Source organism: Macaca fascicularis, chromosome 14 (genome assembly GCF_037993035.2).
Source record: "Macaca fascicularis isolate 582-1 chromosome 14, T2T-MFA8v1.1".
Taxonomy (NCBI): domain Eukaryota; kingdom Metazoa; phylum Chordata; class Mammalia; order Primates; family Cercopithecidae; genus Macaca; species Macaca fascicularis.
Genome location: NC_088388.1, coordinates 82,219,419 through 82,239,760, shown reverse-complemented (window position 1 = coordinate 82,239,760; position 20,342 = coordinate 82,219,419). Strand labels below are relative to the sequence as shown.

Sequence of the window (20,342 nt, the reverse complement as noted above, 5' to 3'; positions counted from 1 at the left end):
AATTAGGAAAAGAGGAAGTCAAATTGTCCCTGTTTGCAGATGTCATGATTGTATATTAAGAAAACCCCATCGTCTCAGCCCAAAATCTCCTTACGCTGATAGGCAACTTCAGCAAAGTCTCTGGATTCAAAATCAATGTGCAAAAATCACAAGCATTCTTATACACCAATAACAGACAAAAAGAGAGTCAAATCATGAGTGAACTCCCATTCACAATTGCTTCAAAGAGAATAAAATACCTAGGAATCCAACTTAAAGGGATGTGAAGGACCTCTTCAAGGACAACTACAAACCACTGCTCAATGGAATAAAAGAGGAAACAAACAAATGGAAGAATATTCCATGCTCATGGACAGGAAAAATCAATATCATGAAAATGGCCATACTGCCCAAGGTAATTAATAGATTCAATGCCATCCCCATTAAGCTACCAACGACTTTCTTCACAGAATTCAAAAAAACTACTTTCAAGTTCATATGGAACCAGAAAAGAGCCCACATTGCCAAAACAATCCTAAGCCAAAAGAACAAAGCTGGAGGCATCACACTACCTGACTTCAAACTATACAACAAGACTACAGTAACCAAAACAGCATGGTATTGGTACCAAAACAGAGATGTAGACCAATGGAACTGAACAGAGCCCTCAGAAATAATGCCACACATGTATAACCATCTGATCTTTGACAAACCTGACAAAAACAAGAAATGGGGAAAGGATTCCCTATTTAATAAATGGTGCTGGGAAAACTGGCTAGCCCTATGTAGAAAGCTGAAACTGGATCCCTTTCTTACACCTTATACAAAAATCAATTCAAGATGGATTAGAGAGTTAAATATTAGACCTAAAACCATAAAAACCCTAGAAGAAAACCTAGGCAATACCATTTAGGACATAGGCATGGGCAAGAACTTCATGTCTAAAACACCAAAAGCAATGGCAACAAAAGCCAAAATTGACAAATGGGATCTAATTAAACAAGAGCTTCTGCACAGCAAAAGAAACTACCATCAGAGTGAACAGGCAACCTGCAGAATGGGAGAAAAGTTTTGCAATCTACCCATCTGACAAAGGGCTAATATCCAGAACCTACAAAGAATTCAAACAAATTTACAAGAAAAGAACAACCCCATCAAAAAGTGGGCAAAGGACATGAACAGACATGTCTCAAAAGAAGACGTTTATGTACCCAACAGACACATGAAAAAAAATGCTCATCGTCACTAGCCACCAGAGAAATGCAAATCAAAACCACAATGAGATACCATCTCACACCTAGTTAGAACGGCAATCATTAAAAAGTCAGGAAACAACAGGTGCTGGAGAAGATGTGGAAAAATAGGAACACTTTTACACTGTTGGTGGGACTGTAAACTAGTTCAACCATTGTGGAAGACAGTGTGGCGATTCCTCAAGGATCTAGAACTAGAAATACCATTTGACCCAGCCATCCCATTACTGGGTATATACCCAAAGGATTATAAATCATGCTGCTATGAAGACACATGCACACGTATGGTTATTGCGGCACTATTCACAATAGCAAAGTCTTGGAACCAACCCAAATGTCCATCAATGACAGACTGGTTTTAGAAAATGTGGCACATACACACCATGGAATACTATGCAGCCATAAAAAAAAAGATGAGTTTATGTCCTCTGTAGGAACATAGATGCAGCTGGAAACCATCATTCTCAGCAAACTATCGCAAGACAGAAAACCTAACACCGCATGTTCTCACTCATAGGTAGGAATTGAAGAATGAGAACACTTGGACACAGGGTGGGGAACATCACACACCGGGGCCTGTCGTGGGGGAGGGGTAGTGGGGAGGGATAGCATTAGGAGATATACCTAATGTAAATGATGAGTTAATAGGTGCAGCACACCAACATGGCACATATATCCATATGTAACAAACCTGCACGTTATGCACATGTATCCTAGAACTTAAAGTATAAATAAAAAAAAGAAAGTGAACTATAACTAGATTTCTTTTGATTACTATACCAGCTATTTTAAAGCTTATGTAAATACTTGTAAAATTAATTACTCATAAATCTCGTCTTGCCTGTGTAGAGTTATATAAGAATAATATCAGGAGAAGGTGTACAACTGAGTCCATGTCATTTAAAAAATCTCTAAATCTCTTTAACATTTCTGCCTTCAGAATTGGAATAGAAGCATATCAGAGTAATTCTGAGAGAGTTTGTATAGACTTACATTTATACCAATTTTTTTAATGAAAGAGAAAAATCTAGCAGGTTAATTTAGTCATTTCACTGATTAGTACCTTCTCACAAACACTCCTCCAGAAGAAACCTTTTTTTTTACTCGCCTCTTCTCTTTGTTTGACTCACAAGAAGCGCTGTCTTCCTATAAACAAAGGAAAAGAGGGTCAAATACAATTTTCATGCTAGCACACATTTTCGTCTTTCTACATTGCCTATTCAAAAGAAAAAAAATTAACCATGCTAGTATTTTCAACTCTGATTAAATTTCTTTTAGGATTTTTTGTGAATAAATTCCCAAATCTGAAGTACCAGTGTATTATATTGTGCTGAATCGTATGACTAGGAGGCAACTTAAGAACTAGAGAAAGAACATAGAAAATTTAGTGGGTAAGAGGTGGCTACTTGTCAGATATAGCCAATTTTCAATGTTATCTCATTCAGTTTTATCTCTACCTAAAGATCCCCAGACACTAATATTTAACAAGATATTGGTAACTGAAAGTGTTAGTATGTCATCTTCTGGATTCTTTTGCCAGTCCCATAGTGCTGCGAATCATTCCGTAGCTTCCCCATTCCCTCTTTTGTTTTTGTACTTGATCCCTCTACTGCTCTAGTCTCATTGTGCACTTTGCCTAGTCTCCTGGTCTCACTGTTTCTGAATATTTCTTGTCCATCTTGGTATTCTTAAGACCCAGCACGGAAGAATCAATAAATACTATGGTAAGGAGCAAGCAGGGCTGGAAACACAATGAGTGGTCACTAGATGTTAATTATCTTTGAGCAATTCTTCCAATCAAAAATGCTATGCATCTAGTTAGGCAGGACAGCTCTGAACACAGACGCTCCAAGAACAGCACAAGGACCATGTCCCTGGGGAGAGCCCATGGCTGGAGTTAGTTTCCCAGGGTGTTCCTGCCCACACCTTTTCTAATGAGTCCGGTTAGTTTAACTCAATAGTGTGTGAACATGGAAGTAAGCTGCCATTATCCAACACCGCCTGGAAAAACAACCATGCATCTGGTCCCTCCCATATCCCTCAGCTGCAAACTTGAGAGTAGGATAAACTTCTAGCTTTCTCTTATGGTGGCCAGGTGTTTGTGGGCATAGGGCAATACAGATGGTCTCTTCTCTTGGAAAAAAAGCTTAGCAGCCAGTCTGAAGAAAAATAACAAACCTTTGATTGGGACTTAGCATATGATACAACTGTTCTTCATACTATACATAAAAAATAAAGTGTAGTGAGTAGCATTACCAATATTTTAAAGATGAGGCCAGGTGCGGTGGCTCACGACTATAATCCCAGCACTTTGGGAGGCCAAGGCAGGCAGATCACTTGAGGTCAGGAGTTCAAGACTAGCCTGGCCAACCCTATCTCCATTAAAAATACAAAAATTAGCTGGGCTTGGTGATGCATGCCTGTAATCCCAGCTGCTCAGGAGGCTGAGGCATAAGAATCGCTTGAACCCAGGAGACAGAGGTTGCAGTGAGCCGAGATTGTGCCACTGCACTCCAGCTTGGGCGACAGAGCAAGACCCTGTCTCAAAAGAAAAAAGAAAAACACTCAGGTGGGGCAGGAGTTTAACCTAATCTAACTAGATGGAATTAGAGAAAGAATATAGAAAATGTAGGGGGAAGAGGTGGCTACTTGTCAGATATAGCCAATTTTCCAGTGCTTTAATAAGAGTTATGACTTCCAGAAACAGGCAGGGTATGGTGGCTCACATCTGTAATCCCAGCGCTTTAGGAGGCTGTCGTGGGCAGATCGCTTTCAGCTCAGGAGTTTGAGACCAACCTGGACAACAATCCCCCCTCTCTACAAAAAATACAGAAAAAATTTAGCTGGGCATGGTGGCTCATGCCTGTAGTCCCAGCTACTCACGAGGCTGAGGCTGGAGGATTGCTTAAGCCTGGGAAGTGGAGGCTGCAGTGAGCCGAGATCATGACCCTGAATGCCAGCCAGGGCACAGAGTGAGACTCTGTCTCAAAAAAATTAATTAAAGAGTTCCAAAGACAGTAATACTTATTTTTCTTTACCTTTTATATATTAGAAGAGACCTTAAGGATTCCAAATTTTCTAGAAACAGTGGTTAAATAACAAAGTCCCTCCTAACACCAAATATGTAACTTGTTCTATCAAACCAAGTCTTGAAATACAACTACTTCAAAAGAAAATATGTGCTTGGCATTCAACAGGCCTTCCATAATTGTTCACTGAAGGTTCCATATCTCCAAATTTCTAAAAGCTTCTGCATTTGGAGAACATTTTTCACCAAGATTACTCGTTTCTTTATCTTACATTATAGCCAGGAAGTATATTTCTCCCTAATACATGTTTTCTCCTAAACTCAACAGAACTATATATTAAGATACTAAATACATGAATCATAATGCTTAAGCACCAAAAGCAATTCTAAATGTAAATGCAATCTATTACTACAACAAAATTAGACAAAAATCCTTGTGGTGAAAATGTATATATTTTTTTACCCTGAAAGAATTAACAGGTTTGTTGAACAGATTAAAATTCTACACATAAAACTGTTGACTTTGTGGATCTACCAATTATTGCTGGGATATATGGAATTCTTATTTTTCAAAAAGCCTATGCACTCTGAAAATTCTAGACAGCATATGAAACTATAAGAGAATTCCACCTTCTTGCTTACCAGTACAGACCCTTAACAGTGTCAAAACCAACCCTTCTCCCCCAAAAAAGTAGGGTATAAACAAAGAGAAAGAAAGGCAAATCACAAACTTTTAGAACTTCCCCAAGCCAAGAGTTAAATGTGGATAAACTCCCTGAAATCCTCAAATTACTCCACGGGCCACTCTAGGTACATAAGCTAGGATGTCATAGGTCAGAGAGAAGCCCAGCAGAAACCATATCAAAGTTCAACCTTGTTCCAGACCTTTGTAGGTAGAAAATAAGGTTAAGTGAAACATGGAAGGTAACCGTGGAATATTGCCAGTTCCCGGTTAGCCATTCTTGATTAGCAAACATGGCCCAAAGCTGTAGATCAAGGACCTCCTGAATAATACTGGTTCTGGAGACAGAAGCTATGAGTTCAGTGCTACATAAATCTCTCTGTGGACAGACAGCTCTGCCAAAGCTATTACATTATATTTAAGTATATATTTAAATATATATACATAAAATACTTAAAACATTAGTTTAAATTTACTGTTTTAAGTACTATATATATATCAAAGAGCACAAAGGAAAAAAAGGTACAGCTTGATGCATTTTGTGACCATGACTGAGATCAAGAGATTGGACATTACCAGCATCCCAGAAGCCTCCATTTGCCCCTTCCTAGGCACTACTGACTTATCTTACCAATTTGTGGACTACATGGAATCATACAGTATGTACTCTTTCATATTGCTTTCTTTTAGTCAGCACAGTGTTTGTGAAATTCATTCGTAGTGATGTGTAGAGTAGTAATTCATACATTTTCATTGCTATATAATATTCCATTGTATGAATATAGCAAAATGTATTGATTCTTACTGTTGAGGGAATTTTTAGATGATTCTAGTTTGAGAGATATATATAATAAGGCTGACAAGAACATTCATGTATATATTTTTTGGTGTCCACCTGTGTACACAAAGAAACATGTACTAATTCCACTAGGAATTAATTTTCCAAAGTGGTAAAGCCAATTTACACTGCCACCATTGGTATATAAAATCTCCAGTTGTTCCACATCCTCACCAACATTTGGTAACGTCCATTTTAATTTTTGCCATTCTGATGGGTATATATTGGTATCTTCTTTGGGTTTTAATTTACATTTCTAATAACCAGTAATTTTGAGCACAATTTCATGTTTACTGGCCCACTTGGATATCTTCTTTTGTGAAGTGCCTATGCAAGTCTTGCCCAGTTTTTTTACTGGACTGTCTTTTTCACATTGATTTGTATAAGTTCTTTATATATTCTGGATACAACTTTTTCAGATAGGAGTGAAGAAAGAAAAGCAGAGAGAAAGAAAGGAAATATGTTTTTCTACACTTTGGCTTGCCTTTTCAAATCTGTTCATATAATCTTTAATGAAGTCCAGTCTACCCATTTTTTCCTACCCCAAGGTCATGAAGATATCCTATGTTATATTTTATCATCTCAACTTCCAATTTAAGACATATCTTGAAATATATGTTTGAACTTATAGTGTAACATTTTAACAAAATTATTACCAATTTTTAAGTTTTCATAAGTAAATTAACCCTATTAAAAAGCTATCATCAGGCCAGGCACAGTGGCTCACACATGTAATCCCAGCACTTTGGGAGGTGGAAGTGGGTGGATCACAAGGTCAGGAGTTCAAGACCAGCCTGGCCAAGATAGTGAAACCCCATCTCTATTAAAAATACAAAAAAATTAGCCAGGTGTGGTGGTGGGCGCCTGTACTCACAGCCACTTGGGAGGCTGAGGCAAAGAACTGCTTGAACCTGGGAGATGAGGTTGCAGTGAGCCAAGATCACGCCACTGCTCTCCAGTCTGGGCAACAGAGCGAGACTCGTCTCAGAAAAAAAAAAAAAAAAAAAAAGCTATCATCAGAAGTTTTCAAAGAAACAGTTTCAAAATAAATGTTCCTAAAAGCACAGAAAGAGGGAGTGTGAGGGGTTTATAATAGCAGTAACAAGTGGTGTTAAAAGCATAGACTTGGGGCTAGACAGGTTGAAATCATGGCTAGCCATCTAACAAGCTTTGTAACTTTATAAATTGTTCATTTTATCTGAGAGTTGATTTCTTCATTTGTAAAATGAAGATGGTATCTGCTGAATATAAAGTCTTAACACTAAGCCCAATATACTCAAAACCTGTTGTTAATGATGACCAAGATGATGTTATTAACATAAGTTAAATGATCTCATAAAACTTAGATTTTCAGTACTGTGGGTAAACTAAGTGCCCAATCATGCTGTACTACAAATGACAAGAAGCCCTCAGACCAGTACAAGGTGCTTGATGGAAGGAGAGATCACGTGTGACCAGGGAGACTAGGAAAGGGGTGATAAATGAGACGGTTCCTAGGGGATTTTACAGAGTCAACAGGCAGTTTTCAAGGTATATGGACAAATTGAACAAAGGCTTAATGATGGGAAAGCATAGGGTAGCTTAAGAAAAAATAAGCTATTAATATATGTAGGAGAATAGACAACAATAAGGTTGGTGAGGTAGGTTAGGGCTGAATGTCAAACTGAAGAATCAGTACTTATTCAGGTAAGGAAGATTTTCAATCCAAGGAGTGACAAAATCAAGCTGACCACTGTGAGTCAAATGGATTTGGATAGGGAAGGAGTAAATACCAAAATTCTATCACAGTAGTTCAGAAAGAAAGATATAGAAACCTAAACTAGGGAAGCAGTGAAAGTAGAGAGCATGTTCCCACCTACGGGATGGGCTCACTTTTTGTATGACCTAAAGGAGAAAACATAGCTAATCATTAAGAGTCCAAGACTGAGGCCGGGCGCGGTGGCTCAAGCCTGTAATCCCAGCACTTTGGGAGGCCGAGACGGGCGGATCACGAGGTCAGGAGATCGAGACCATCCTGGTTAACACGGTGAAACCCCGTCTCTACTAAAAAATACAAAAAACTAGCCGGCCGAGGTGGCGGACGCCTGTAGTCCCAGCTACTCGGGAGGCGGAGGCAGGAGAATGGCGTGAACCCGGGAGGCGGAGCTTGCAGTGAGCTGAGATCCGGCCACTGCACTCCAGCCTGGGTGACAGCGCGAGACTCCGTCTCAAAAAGAAAAAAAAAAAAAAAAAAAAAGAGTCCAAGACTGGGTAGTTGAGAAAATAGTGATGCCATTAATTTAAATGCAGAGATAGGGGAGAGAATCTGGTCTTGATATTGTGCTTGGTTCTGAACATTTTTTTTTTTTAATTCAAGCACCACTGGGAATTTCAGGTGGAAATGTCCAGTTGACAAGCAGTGAGAAATACAGGTGGGGAGCCCTGGTGGGGACAACAGTACTAAAGTATGGATTTGATAGTCATTTCCACATAAGTATTAGAAAAATATAATCTGGAGGCAGAGATTCTGAGTTTGCTCTTGCCTTATACTAGCTGTATGCTCTAACAAGACTCTCAACTTCTCTGAGCCTCTGCTTTCTCATTTATAACATGGGATCAAATATATATATATCATTCTACCTCCTCATAGGGTTGATGCAGACTAAAATGAGATAATATCTGAGAAAGTGCTATAAAAACAGCTGTTATCAAAAAAGTGCTTTATATATGTCAAACTATCCTAGGAAACTATTCTAAGATTTTTTTTCTCAGTAAAAATTGTACTATTGCTGATTATTTTGGGGTCTGAGGATCTTAAGGTACAATAGAATGCAATCATAGGTCCTGACCAGAAGGTGGCAGGAGAAAGACTTAGAGCTTCTTGAGGATTCCATATTTATAGTTCTGAATGATAAGTTCATTTTACTTATACTTTATATATAATTAGACTCCCAAATAAATTCTTCCTATCTTTAGCTGCATGTGGCTCTACACGTTTATTTATCCACTGACCGTATCAATTCATCTGTAATATAGAAAATGGAAAAAAAGAAAGGGAGTAAATAATACAACGACTACTACTATATAGTGAATACCTCTGTGTGCTAGAAACCGCATTCAGGATTTCTACACAATATTCCATTTAACATCAATACAATCCTATGAGGTAGGTATTATTATTCCTCATTTTAAAGACAAGGAAATTGAGATTCAAGCTTTTGCAAGTGAAAATAAACAGTGCCAGAGTTGCAGCTGCCATGAAAGCTCAGTGACATTTGCTTATTTACAAAAATTAGGTACTAAAGCAAGAATGCAAAAAACAATGAATTCTGAGCACAGGGACCTTGAGTCAGCTCTCCTGAAAGCCTACACATTGTTGGTAAAGTGAAGTTTTAGGGAAGCAAAACTGTGGAGTATGAAACCAGATCCAACCTGAGAACAGATGCTTCTGAGTAAGCAACGAGAATTTCTAAATAGCTAAAAGACAGAAAACATTTCTAAGTAGACAGTTTGGAATGGTTCAAAAGAAAATGTGTAGCTTGGGTGACCACCCCAAAATATTGTCCCACCTAGGCAGCTGAAGAACAACAACTTAGCCTTGACAACAAAGCAAGATCCCTACCTTACAGAAAAAAAATAAAAAAAATAAAAAAAACTAATTGGCCAGGTGTGTTGGTGCATGCCTATAGTCCCAGCTACCTAGGAGGCTGAGGCAAGAGGATCAGTTGAACCTAGGGAGTTTGAGGCTACAGTGCCCTATGATGGCACCACTCCACTGAAGTATGGGTGACAAGAGCAACACCCTGTGTCAAAAAAAGAAAAAACAAAGAACGACAACTTACCTTTCTACTTTTGAGGAGACTGGGAGTCACAGAGTCCCTGCCACAAGGTGGAGAGGTAACAGATTTGATTGGAAGCAGTAAGTTATAAATGGTACTGTGTCCTGTAGCCCTCTAACCAACACATGACTGTATAGCTGGCCTCTCTGATACTAAAGTTTCCCCATGTGCTAAAGGTTGTACAAGAAGAGGGTTGCAAAATGAAGAGAATAGATTAATTATTATAGTTAATTATATTTCTTGGAAAATCAACCACTGGTGAGACAACAAAACCCAGAGAAACTGAGGAAGTGATTATATTTGCATATGCATAGAAATACACATGCATGTTTGCAGATAAATAGAATTTTGTCTAATATGGTATGTACTAAATTGTTAACAATAACTTCTTCTGGAGAGTGGAACTTAGTGTCAGAAGGAACATCTATCTTGTTTTTAACACTATACAACAAACATGTTTTATTATTTTAATATTTTTAAAGTGGTTATTGAAGAGACCAATGACTAGTTTGTGCAAAATAAAAAGAAGCCAGGAAGATTCTATAATATTAATAGATCAGATTTGAGGTGACACAAGCCTCAAACAGAATTAACTCATCCATGATGACTGATGAAGAAACTTCCCTATGGAAAGAAAATATGGATTCCATTCAAAGCACTTTATTTTGGTTATTTAGAATATTAAAATATACATATCCTCTAGCTGTCTTAGAATTCTTATTGATTACTCTGCTTATGAGAATATTTTCTCCTTCTATGGTACAATATTAAAAATAATACTTAGGAACCAGGCTGCTGTTTGAAGATAGATAGATAGATAGATAGATAGATAGATAGATAGATAGATAAGACAGATGTGTGTGTGTATATAGAAAGTTACATAGTTACATATAGTGTGTGTGTGTACATATATTCCTTTAATCCTGTCATCAGCTCTAGAAAGTATAAGTTATCATCGCCAGTTTATAGCTGAGGCACAAAAAGGTTAAATGAGTAGCCCAAATCAAAAAAGACTATAGCCAGGATTCAAGTCCAAAGAGTCCCAGCCCAAAGCTTGTACTCTTAGCCACTCTTGTATATATTTGTTGAGAAAAATAAATGTATTAAAAAGGACACCAACCATAGCCACAGAGTTGGGGACTTGAATTTTTTCCAGTGTTTCCCTGAGTTGATCAACCTCTGCTCGATATTCATCAAGCTGACATTCTAATTTTTCTCTGCGTAGTCGCTCATACTCCAGCTGGCCCTGCAGTTCTTTGATGGTCCTATCAAAAACAAAAATTTTTAAAAATCAATCACCAATGTCAACTAACTATTTTTAATAGTGGAAAGCATTCATGCATTGTATTTAAGGCAAATAAAACAAAGAAATCATTTATTCAACAAATATGTATTAAGGTTCTACTATGAACGAGCACTGACCTAGGTACTGGGGATACAGTGGTGAACGAAAGGCCCAGAATCTGCCTTCCTGGACCTTACTACTGCATAGTAGAGATATGCAGACAATAAGGAAAATAAATAAGTAAAATATATGGTATGTTGGAAGGTAGTAAGTGCTAAAGGAGAAAACAAAAATAAAGCAGGAAAGAGTAGTATAAAATGTTGTGGAAGAGGGGCTTAACATTTCTTACAGTGGCTAGGGAAGGCTTTACTGATAAGGGGGCTTCTAAGCCAAGCCCTGAAGAAAATAAGAGAGAGAACCCTGTAGACATTAGAGGAAAAGCATTCCAGACAAAAAGAACAAGTACAAAGGCCCTAAAGTAGAAGTATGCCTGAAGAAGTACAAGAAAAACAGAGGCCAATGCAATAGAATCGTTTAAAGAATAAAAGGGAGGCCAGGCATGGTGGCTCATGCCTGTAACCCCAGCACTTTGGGAGGCTGAGGCAGGTGGATCATTTGAGGCCAGCCTGGCCAACACGGTGTAACCCTATCTCTACTAAAAATACGAAAAAAAAAAAAAAGTCAAGTGTGGTGGCACACACCTGAAATCCCAGCTACTTGGGAAGCTGATGCATGAGAATCACTTGAACCCAGGAGGCGTGGATGCAGTGAGCTGAGATCATGCCGCTACCCTCTAGCGTGGATGACAAAGCAAGACTCTGTCTCAAAAAAAAAAAAGAGAGAGAGAGAGAGAGGCCGGGCACAGTGGTTCACACCTGTAATCCTAGCACTTTGGGAGGCCAAGGCAGAAGAATTGCTTGAGCCTAGGAGTTCAAGACCAGCCTGGGCAACATAGTGAGACCCCGATCTCTACCCCCAAAAACATTTTTTTAAAAATTATCTGCGGTGATGCACACCTGTAGTCCCAGCTACTTGGGAAACTGAGGTGCGGGGATCCCTTGAGCCCAAGAGGTCAAGGCTGCAGTGAGCTGTGATCATACCACTGCACTCCAGCCTGGGTGACAGAGTGAGACCCTTTCTAAAAAAAGAAGAAGGAGAGGGACAGTAGTGTGAGTCAGAGACGTAAAAGAGAACCAGAGTAAATAAGACCTTTTAAATCATAGTAAAGACTTTGGCTTTTATGCTGAAGGAAATGGGAAGCCACTGGAGGGTCCGAGCAGAAAAATGGCACAATCTGACCTGTAATGATTGCCCTGGATACTGTTTTAATATGATTACAATAGATATGATATGATTACCCTGTTTTAATATGATTACTCTGGATACTGTGTTGAGAATAGACTACAGGGTAGGGGAGTGGGGGATATGAAGGCAGGGACAGGAAGTAGGAGACCGATCAGGAGGATGTCGCAATAATCCAGACAAGAGGAGATGTAATTTGAACCAGGATTTTTCTACCTTATGGCTGGATGGTGAGGGGAAACAGAATTCCCAAGGCATGTTAGGTTGGGTCCCGGAAGGGCAATCTAAGAATATACAGTAGTAGCTCTGGTACAGAAGTGAGTAAGGTTAAGATTGGGGATAGAGAGGAAGAATGTCAATTGTGGAAGTCTAGAAGTTCGGCAAATAAGAAGGGAATATCATCCCCAGGACAGAGTAACACAAATATGTTTTATTGTACTGAGAGATTGGTCTAACTGATGGACAACAACAAAAATCAAAAGATATCCCTCAAGCCAATACTTGTCCAGTTTTTCTTTACAACTATATCCAAGATCAGGAGTTTGTACCCAAAGAATAAATGTCTTAAGATGCACTTAACACAGCGAGGTGTGGTTGCTCATGCCGGTAATCCCAACACTTTGGGAGGCCGAGGCAGGTGAATCACTTGAGGCCAGAAATTTGAGACCAGCCTGGCCAACATGATGAAACTGTATCTCTACTAAAAATGAAAAAAAAAAAAAGTCAGTGTGGTGGCTCACGCCTGTAATTCCAGCACTTTGGGAGGCTGAGGTGGGCAGATCACCTAAGGTCAAGAGTTCAAAACCAGCCTGGCCAACATGGGTTTCCCTACAAAAATACAGAAATTAGCTGGGCATGATGGCATGATGGCAGGTGCCTGTAATCCCAGCTACTTGGGAGGCTGAAGCGGGAGAACTGCTTGAACCCGAGAGGTGGAGATGGTGAGCTGAGATCACACCATTGTACTCCAGCCTGGGAGACAGAGCGAGACTCAGTCTCAAAAAAAAAGAAAAACAAAAACAAAACAAAACAAAACAAAAAAAAGATGCACTTAACGCAAAGTGGAGAACAAATGCTAGAGAAGAATTAAAACTCACTCAGGGTGGAATTTAGAAGAAACACTGCCATCTCAGCTGATATGAAAATGCATTCTGGCATAAACATAAAGCAATTTTTTTAAAAAACTCTGTTCAAAAATCACTTACATTAATAATATTTCACACTGAGCCACTAATCCATAACTATTCGACTAAAAGTTCCATTAAAGACTATTAAAATTATAATGATCTTAAACAGGGTTAGAATCAGAGACTTAGGCTCAAATCCTGGCTCTACCCCCTCTGTGACTTTACCCAAGTTACTTAACCTCTATATTAAGTCTTGGTGTCCTAATCCGTATAGCTCATGGAGTTGTGAGGATTGCCTGAGATAAAGTATGTAAGGGGCTTCTCTGGTGCATGGCATATAGTAGTGCTTAGAAGTAATACAAATAGCTGTAGTGGTAGTATAGTAATCTGCTTTAGAAGAAAAGTAAAGGAAACCAAAATTTAAAGCTCATTAGTAGGAAATAATTTTTCCACCATGAAGTACTTTTCTAGACTACAAGGAATCTAAGAACTTTCAGCTAGGCTCTTAGACCAAGGCTAACACTAAAAAAAATTCTACATCTCAAAACACTTCAAACAATGTAGAGGCAGTGGACAGCCACCTATATGATATGATTTGTGAGATACCAAGAAAGCCCCTGATTTAAAACAAACAAACAAAAAAAATCAGTCTGCCACAGCTTCCTAGTGTCTAAAATCAAAATCACATCAAGAAGTAGTTTCAGTTAATAGGATAGCAGGGAAAAAAAAACAGAAAAAAGAGTATTTTGGCCTAATGTTTTGCCTTCTGTTTAAATTCCCAAGTACCTATCCATGGAAGAATGACACATTAATCCTTATATTATTTTTTATTTTCTTTCTTTTAAACTAGAGCCAAATGTCAGCTTAACTACATTAATCCTTATCAAAGATTTAGATGTTACTCTGAATACAGTTAGCAGACCTCTTTCAGAGCTAGATTCGGAAGTGGGTGGAAAAAGGGAAACAGGCAGTTCTAAGAGTGTGACGGAACAAGACACAACCAAAGGAAAGGGCAGGAAAAGCAGAGAACAAAGAAGGGAATCCATGTGTGGTTCTCTTTCCAGACCCATGTTTGATTAAATCCAAAGTTTCCTCTCCTATCTCTTTCTGTTCCCTGTCCATTCTGGAAAGCAGATAGACAAGCAGAGAGACAGTAGGATGAAAGAAGCTCACAGCATCCTCTATCCCAGCAGCTATTAACTACAGTAGTCCCTCAGTATCAAAGAGGAATTGGTTCCAGGAAGCCCCAGACACCAAAATCCACGGATGCTAAGTCCCTTACATTAAAATGGTACAGTACATATGTATCTGCATATAATCTATATGCATTCTCCTGTATACTTTGAATCATCTCTAGATTACTTATTGTAGTAGTATACAATAAGTTGTTGTAGCACATTATTTAGGGAATAATAACAAGGAAAAAAAAGTCTATAATGTTCAGCAAAGACACAACCATACTTTTTTTTTTTTCCTGATTATTGTATCTCCAAGTTTGGTTGCATCCACGATGTGGAGCCCACAGATACAGAGAGCCAACTGCAATTAGAGAGGTACCCATCATCCAGAGAGCCAATTTAGGGTGCAGGAAGTGAAAGGTAGAGACAACCATCCACTTGCTCACTGCCTCTAGATGCAAGAGCATTCTCTGATGGGTACTATAATCAGTGAACATAAGACCTAGTCTTAGATTTATGAATGGGCAGTGTAGCCTGATGGAAATGTTCAGAGACCACATTAGAATGTCAGTTTTGCAAGATGAAGAGAGTTCTGGAGATTGGTTGCACAACGATGGGAACGTACTTAACGCTACTGAATGGTATACTTAAAAATGGTTAAGATGGTAAATTTTATGTGTATTTTATCACAATTATTTAAAAATCTTAACTCCTTTGCCATCTGGGGGCTTAGGAGAAAAGCAGGATGGAACCTAACACCCTTTGGCAAGATGAAAGAAAAAGTTGCTGATGAACAAACCCTCACATGGCATTTACAGAGGTATTTAAAAACAAATCATTAAAGTTTTGAGGACATTACTTTTCAGACTCGAGCTGTTCTTTCTTCTGCTTTAAATCTTCTTCTGTTATGCCTCCCAAGTGTTTGTAGTTGCTCTCGGCAATTTCCAGGAGGTGTCTCAATTCTACAATTTTCTTGTAAGCTCTCACTGCAAAACAGAGTTGAATAGGAACCTAGTTAGACATATAACAGCTCATGTGTCCACTGGGTGCTGGTCTTCTTGAGCATATTCTTCCTCTAGACTAGTGTCTGTATGGTTTGGAGAGGGGGTGGAGGAAGGTTGGTATATACAAAGAAGGATAAATATAAGTAACAGAATACTAAAATGAGCATGCAATGAAATACCTAAATGGAGGATTCTTTCCCTGCTACTGGAACATGTATCAGGTTGTTATGACTATTAATGCTATGAACAAGAAGGTTTTAAAAGACTAGCAGTATTGGCCAGGCACGGTGGCTCAGGCCTGTAATCCCACCACTTGGGGAGGCCGAGGCGGGTGGATCACCTGAGGTCAGGAGTTCGAGACCAGCCTGGCCAACGTGGTGAAATCCCGTCTCTACAAATAATAAAAAAAGTAGCCAGTGTGGTGCTGCATGCCTGTAATCCCAGCTACTCACGAGGCTGAGGCAGGAAAATCACTTGAACCCAGGAGGCGGAGGCTGCAGTGAGCCGAGACCATGCCACTGCACTCCAGCCTGAACAACAGAGCAAGACTCCATCTCAAAAAAAAAAAAAAAAAAAGACTAGCAGTGTTTTAGGACTAATGGTGGATTACAGGACCACGTGCAATCTACTATGTAACAGAAAATTAGAAAAACTGAAATAAGTACCAGCCACAAATTTTGTGATTGGTCACTTGTAGCACCTATGCAAGAGAATAGTAAGAGAAGGAAGTATATTGAGAGATACTCTGAACTATTCTCCAACTATCAGAACCATGACATCTCCATCTTTTATGGCAGTGGTTCTCTATCTGGGGTGATTTTCTTCCTCAAGGGTCATTTGGCAACCTCTGAATAAGTTTTGCTTGTCACAGCTTGGGAGTGGGAACAGGGAGGTGCTGCTGGCATCTAGTAGGCGAAGGCTCAGGATGCTACTAAACATCTCACGGTGCACAGAAAACCCTGCCTCAACAAAATAATTATCTGGCCCAAATTGTCAAGAGTATAGAAGTTGAGAAACTCTGCTTTACAGGACCAGCTCAGCAAATCACAGCCTCTTCTTCCTAACACCAATGATTTATCTACCAACAGGTTAGAGCTGCAGGTTCTAAACTGCATACACCTGAATCAAATGGGATGCTTTTTAAAAATGTATGTGCTTGAGCCCCATTCCAGACCTACAAATTCAAGAATATGTACTTAATAAAAGCTCCTCGGTCAGGAGCAGTGGCTCACGCCTGTAATCCCAGCACTTTGGGAGGCGGATCACTTGAGGTTGGGAGTTCAAGACCAGTCTGGCCAACATGGTGAAACCCCGTCTCTACTAAGAATACAAAAATTAGCTGGATGTGGTGGCACATGCCTATAATCCCAGCTACTCGGGAGGCTGAGGCAGAAGAATCACTTGAGCCCGGGAGATGAAGGTTGCAGCGAGCCGAGGTCATGCCACTGCACTCCAGCCTGGGCAACAGAGTGAGACTTTGTCTCAAAAAAAAAAAAAAAAAAAAAAGGGTAGCCAGGTGCGGTGGCTCACCCCTGTAATCCCAGCACTTTGGGAGGCCAACGCGGGCAGATCACGAGGTCAGGAGATTGAGACCATCCTGGCTAACACGGTGAAACCCTGTCTCTACTAAAAATACAAAACAAAATTAGCCGGGCGTGGTGGCAGGTGCCTGTAGTCCCAGCCACTCGGGAGGCTGAGGCAGGAGAATGGCGTGAACCTGGGAGGTGGAGCTTGCAGTGAGCCGAGATGGCGCCACTGCACTCAAGCCTGGGTGACAGACCGAGACTCTGTCTCAACAACAACAAAAAAAGGCTCCTCAGACAATTCTAAAGGGCAGACGGGTTTGGGAACCACCATAACCACTAGTAAGAAGGTAGAGGGGATTAAGATAAAAAAGAAAAGAGTGAAAGAGCAGTATTTAGCTTATATAATAATTTCTTTATTATTTGAAAGTCTGTGTTTCGTAAAGCCTGTTCTATGGGGTCCTCAGAGGCAAGAACTAAGATTAATTGGAATTAGCTCCAGGAAGAAAGATTTCAATTCAACAAAAGAGGAAATTTCCAATGAAAACAATAAAAATCATATATTTATGCAGTGTCTGTGATGTCGAGATACTACACTAAGTACCTTATATATTTTAATCCTCACAGAGAAGAAATGCTTCTCAGAAGAAGACATACACACAGCCAACAAGCATATGAAAAAATGCTCAACATCAGTAATCATTAGAGAAATGCAAATCAACACCACAGTGAAATGCCATCTCACATCAGTTAGAATGGCTATTATTAAAAAGTCAAAAAACAACAGATGCTGGGGAGGTTGTGGAGAAAAGAGAACATTTATACACTGCTGTTAGGAGTGTACGTTAGTTCAACCATTGTGGAAAGCGGTTTGGCAATTTCTCAAAGAACTCAAAACAAAATTAACACATGACCCAGCAACCCCACTATTGGTATGTACCCAAAGGAATATATATCATAGTATATTCATACTATATTCACACTATATTCATACTAGAAAGACACATGCACACATATGTTCATCACAGCACTATTCACATAGCAAAAACATAGCATCAACCTAAATGTCCATCAACAGAAGACTGGATAAAGAAAATGTGGTGTGGCCGGGCACGGTGGCTCATGCCTGTAATCCCAGCACTTTGGGAGGCCAAGATGGGCAGATCACAAGGTCAGGAGTTCAAGACCAGCCTGACCAACATGGTGAAACCCCATCTCTACTAAAAATTCAAACATTAGCTGGCCATGGTGGCACACATCTGTAGTCCCAGCTACTCGGTAGGCTGAGGCAGGAGAACCACTCGAACCCGGGAGGTGGAGGTTGCAGTGGGCCAAGATCGCACCACTGGACTCCAGCCTGGTGACAGAGTGAGACTCTGTCTAAAAAAACAAAACAAAACAAACAAGAAAAAACTTACTACCATTCACCGAATTCCCCAGGCCTGAAATCTGTCATCCTTGATTACCCTCTTTTTCTAACACCTCATAGCCACATCTATCAGCAAATCCTATCATCTTTCTCTTCTAAATACACCCAAATCTCACCACTTCTCATTATCCCCATCATCTCCACTCCAGTCCAAGCCATAAACAACTCTCCTGAACTATAGCCATAGCCCCCTAACTGATTTCCCTGCTTCCACTCTTGCCCTATGAAGGAAAATGGGCTTTCCACAACACCAGAAATCTGGAGGCAAAAACAGTCAAGGCCAACAAGATCTTGGCTTGGCTTTCACTCTATCTTCCCAACAAGGTATGATCTTACTGATGCTGATTTTTTTCAAGAACCAGGATATATATATAAATATTGCCTTAAAGGGAATACATAGAATGTTAATGTAAGCTCTTCTTAAATGGTGATGAAAGCCTCTAGTATAAAAAGGCGGAAGCAAAACAAGAATGGAGATATCCCATATCACTGGTAGTTACAGGCCTACATCAGGAACTCTAGGAGCCCAGGAAATCTGTGCAGATATTCTACATCTGCTCTTGTACAATTCTAATTTAGTATCCTTGGCATCAGGATATAATTATATCAGGAACTTCATCCAACCTTATATAGTTAGGTGGAGTATGTTCTTTTCCCACCTAATTCATACCCCATATGAAATGCTATGCTCTTGTCCACCTCCTAGTCTATCACCCACTCAACAGGTAGAGTGACACTGTTTTTAAATGTGAATCAGATCACATCATTCCCCACCCTGAATCCCAACAATAGCTTTCTATTTAAAATAAAATTTATATGCTGAGATTTTGTAGTGAAAAAAGAGGAAAAATGAACAAATAAAAATCTAAAACTAAAATCCTTATTAGGCCCTAAATAATCTGACTGGGTCCCTGCTTACCTTTCAAACCTGTCACCACTTTCTTAGGGATTCTACTCAAGCCACACTAACCATTCTCAATGCTACATAATGGCCTTTACATGCACTGCTCCCTCTGCTGGCATGTTCTTCCAAGATCTTAATATGACTCATTCTTATCACTCAGGTCTCTGCTCAAACATCACCACCTCAGAGAGGCCTAATGACTTTCTTATCTATAGCACCACTCTACCCTATTTTCTTTATATATCTATTTTCTTACCAATTATTTATCACCCTCCCCCTGACTACCACCATTCAAATGAAGTTCCTTTGTATTGTTCACCATTATTTCAATACCTACAACAGTGTCTGGCACATAGTAGACAATAAATATTTGTTGCTATTATTATCTATAACAATCATTTGCCAACTAACCATGGAAATCCTTGAGATGTCTCTTTCCCTGTTTCCTTGATCCACTAAAGAAAATACTTGAGTATTTTCTTATATAACTTTCTACCCCCTGAGGGACAGAGGTTATGTCTTATACTTTTTATATGTTCAACAACCCTAGTACAAAAACTTATATTAGTTCTGGTTCCTGCAAAAATATCAAATTATTTTACTTGTAGGCAGTATTTGTCTTTAGAATAGTTTCCAAACTTGTGGTAAAAAGTGGCTATGTTATTTCTGAAAGGATAAATCACAACAGAGGCAGCATACTTACTTCTGGCATCTGTTTTATCCAAGTCACTCAGACATAAATCATCCTTGGCATCAGTGCTTCCCTCAACACCATGTCTTATAAAATATTTCACATCATTTTCATCAATTTCATTTTCATCATCTATATCATATTTCTGTAGCTCCTCTAACAGCTTCACTGCTGCCAAATGGGCAAACCTGTAGAAAAGAATCAATAACTAACCAGATCCACAATCTTCCTGAAACTGAAACTGCAGCTTGCACTTAACTTAGGGAATTACACTCTGTACACTCTGCCATCAATCCACTCA

General features: G+C 39.4%; 1 protein-coding gene across 17 annotated transcripts in view; it reads right to left on the bottom strand.

Annotated features, from left to right (window-relative positions):
• ANKRD42 (ankyrin repeat domain 42) overlaps positions 1-20,342 on the bottom strand; it is a 196,541-nt gene that overhangs the window by 124,060 nt on the left and 52,139 nt on the right. For 9 of the 17 annotated variants that reach the window (XM_074014921.1, XM_074014922.1, XM_005579229.4 and 6 more), the window contains 4 exons: positions 20,054-20,229; positions 15,350-15,476; positions 10,719-10,863; positions 2,296-2,378 (listed from right to left, as the gene is read on the bottom strand). In XM_074014921.1, the coding sequence (XP_073871022.1) occupies positions 2,296-2,378; positions 10,719-10,863; positions 15,350-15,476; positions 20,054-20,229 (531 nt within the window). Of the gene's footprint in view, positions 1-2,210; positions 2,379-10,718; positions 10,864-15,349; positions 15,477-20,053; positions 20,230-20,342 lie in introns of those variants that run through there. The other 8 variants (XM_074014929.1, XM_074014932.1, XM_074014933.1 and 5 more) reach the window with 3 other exon arrangements.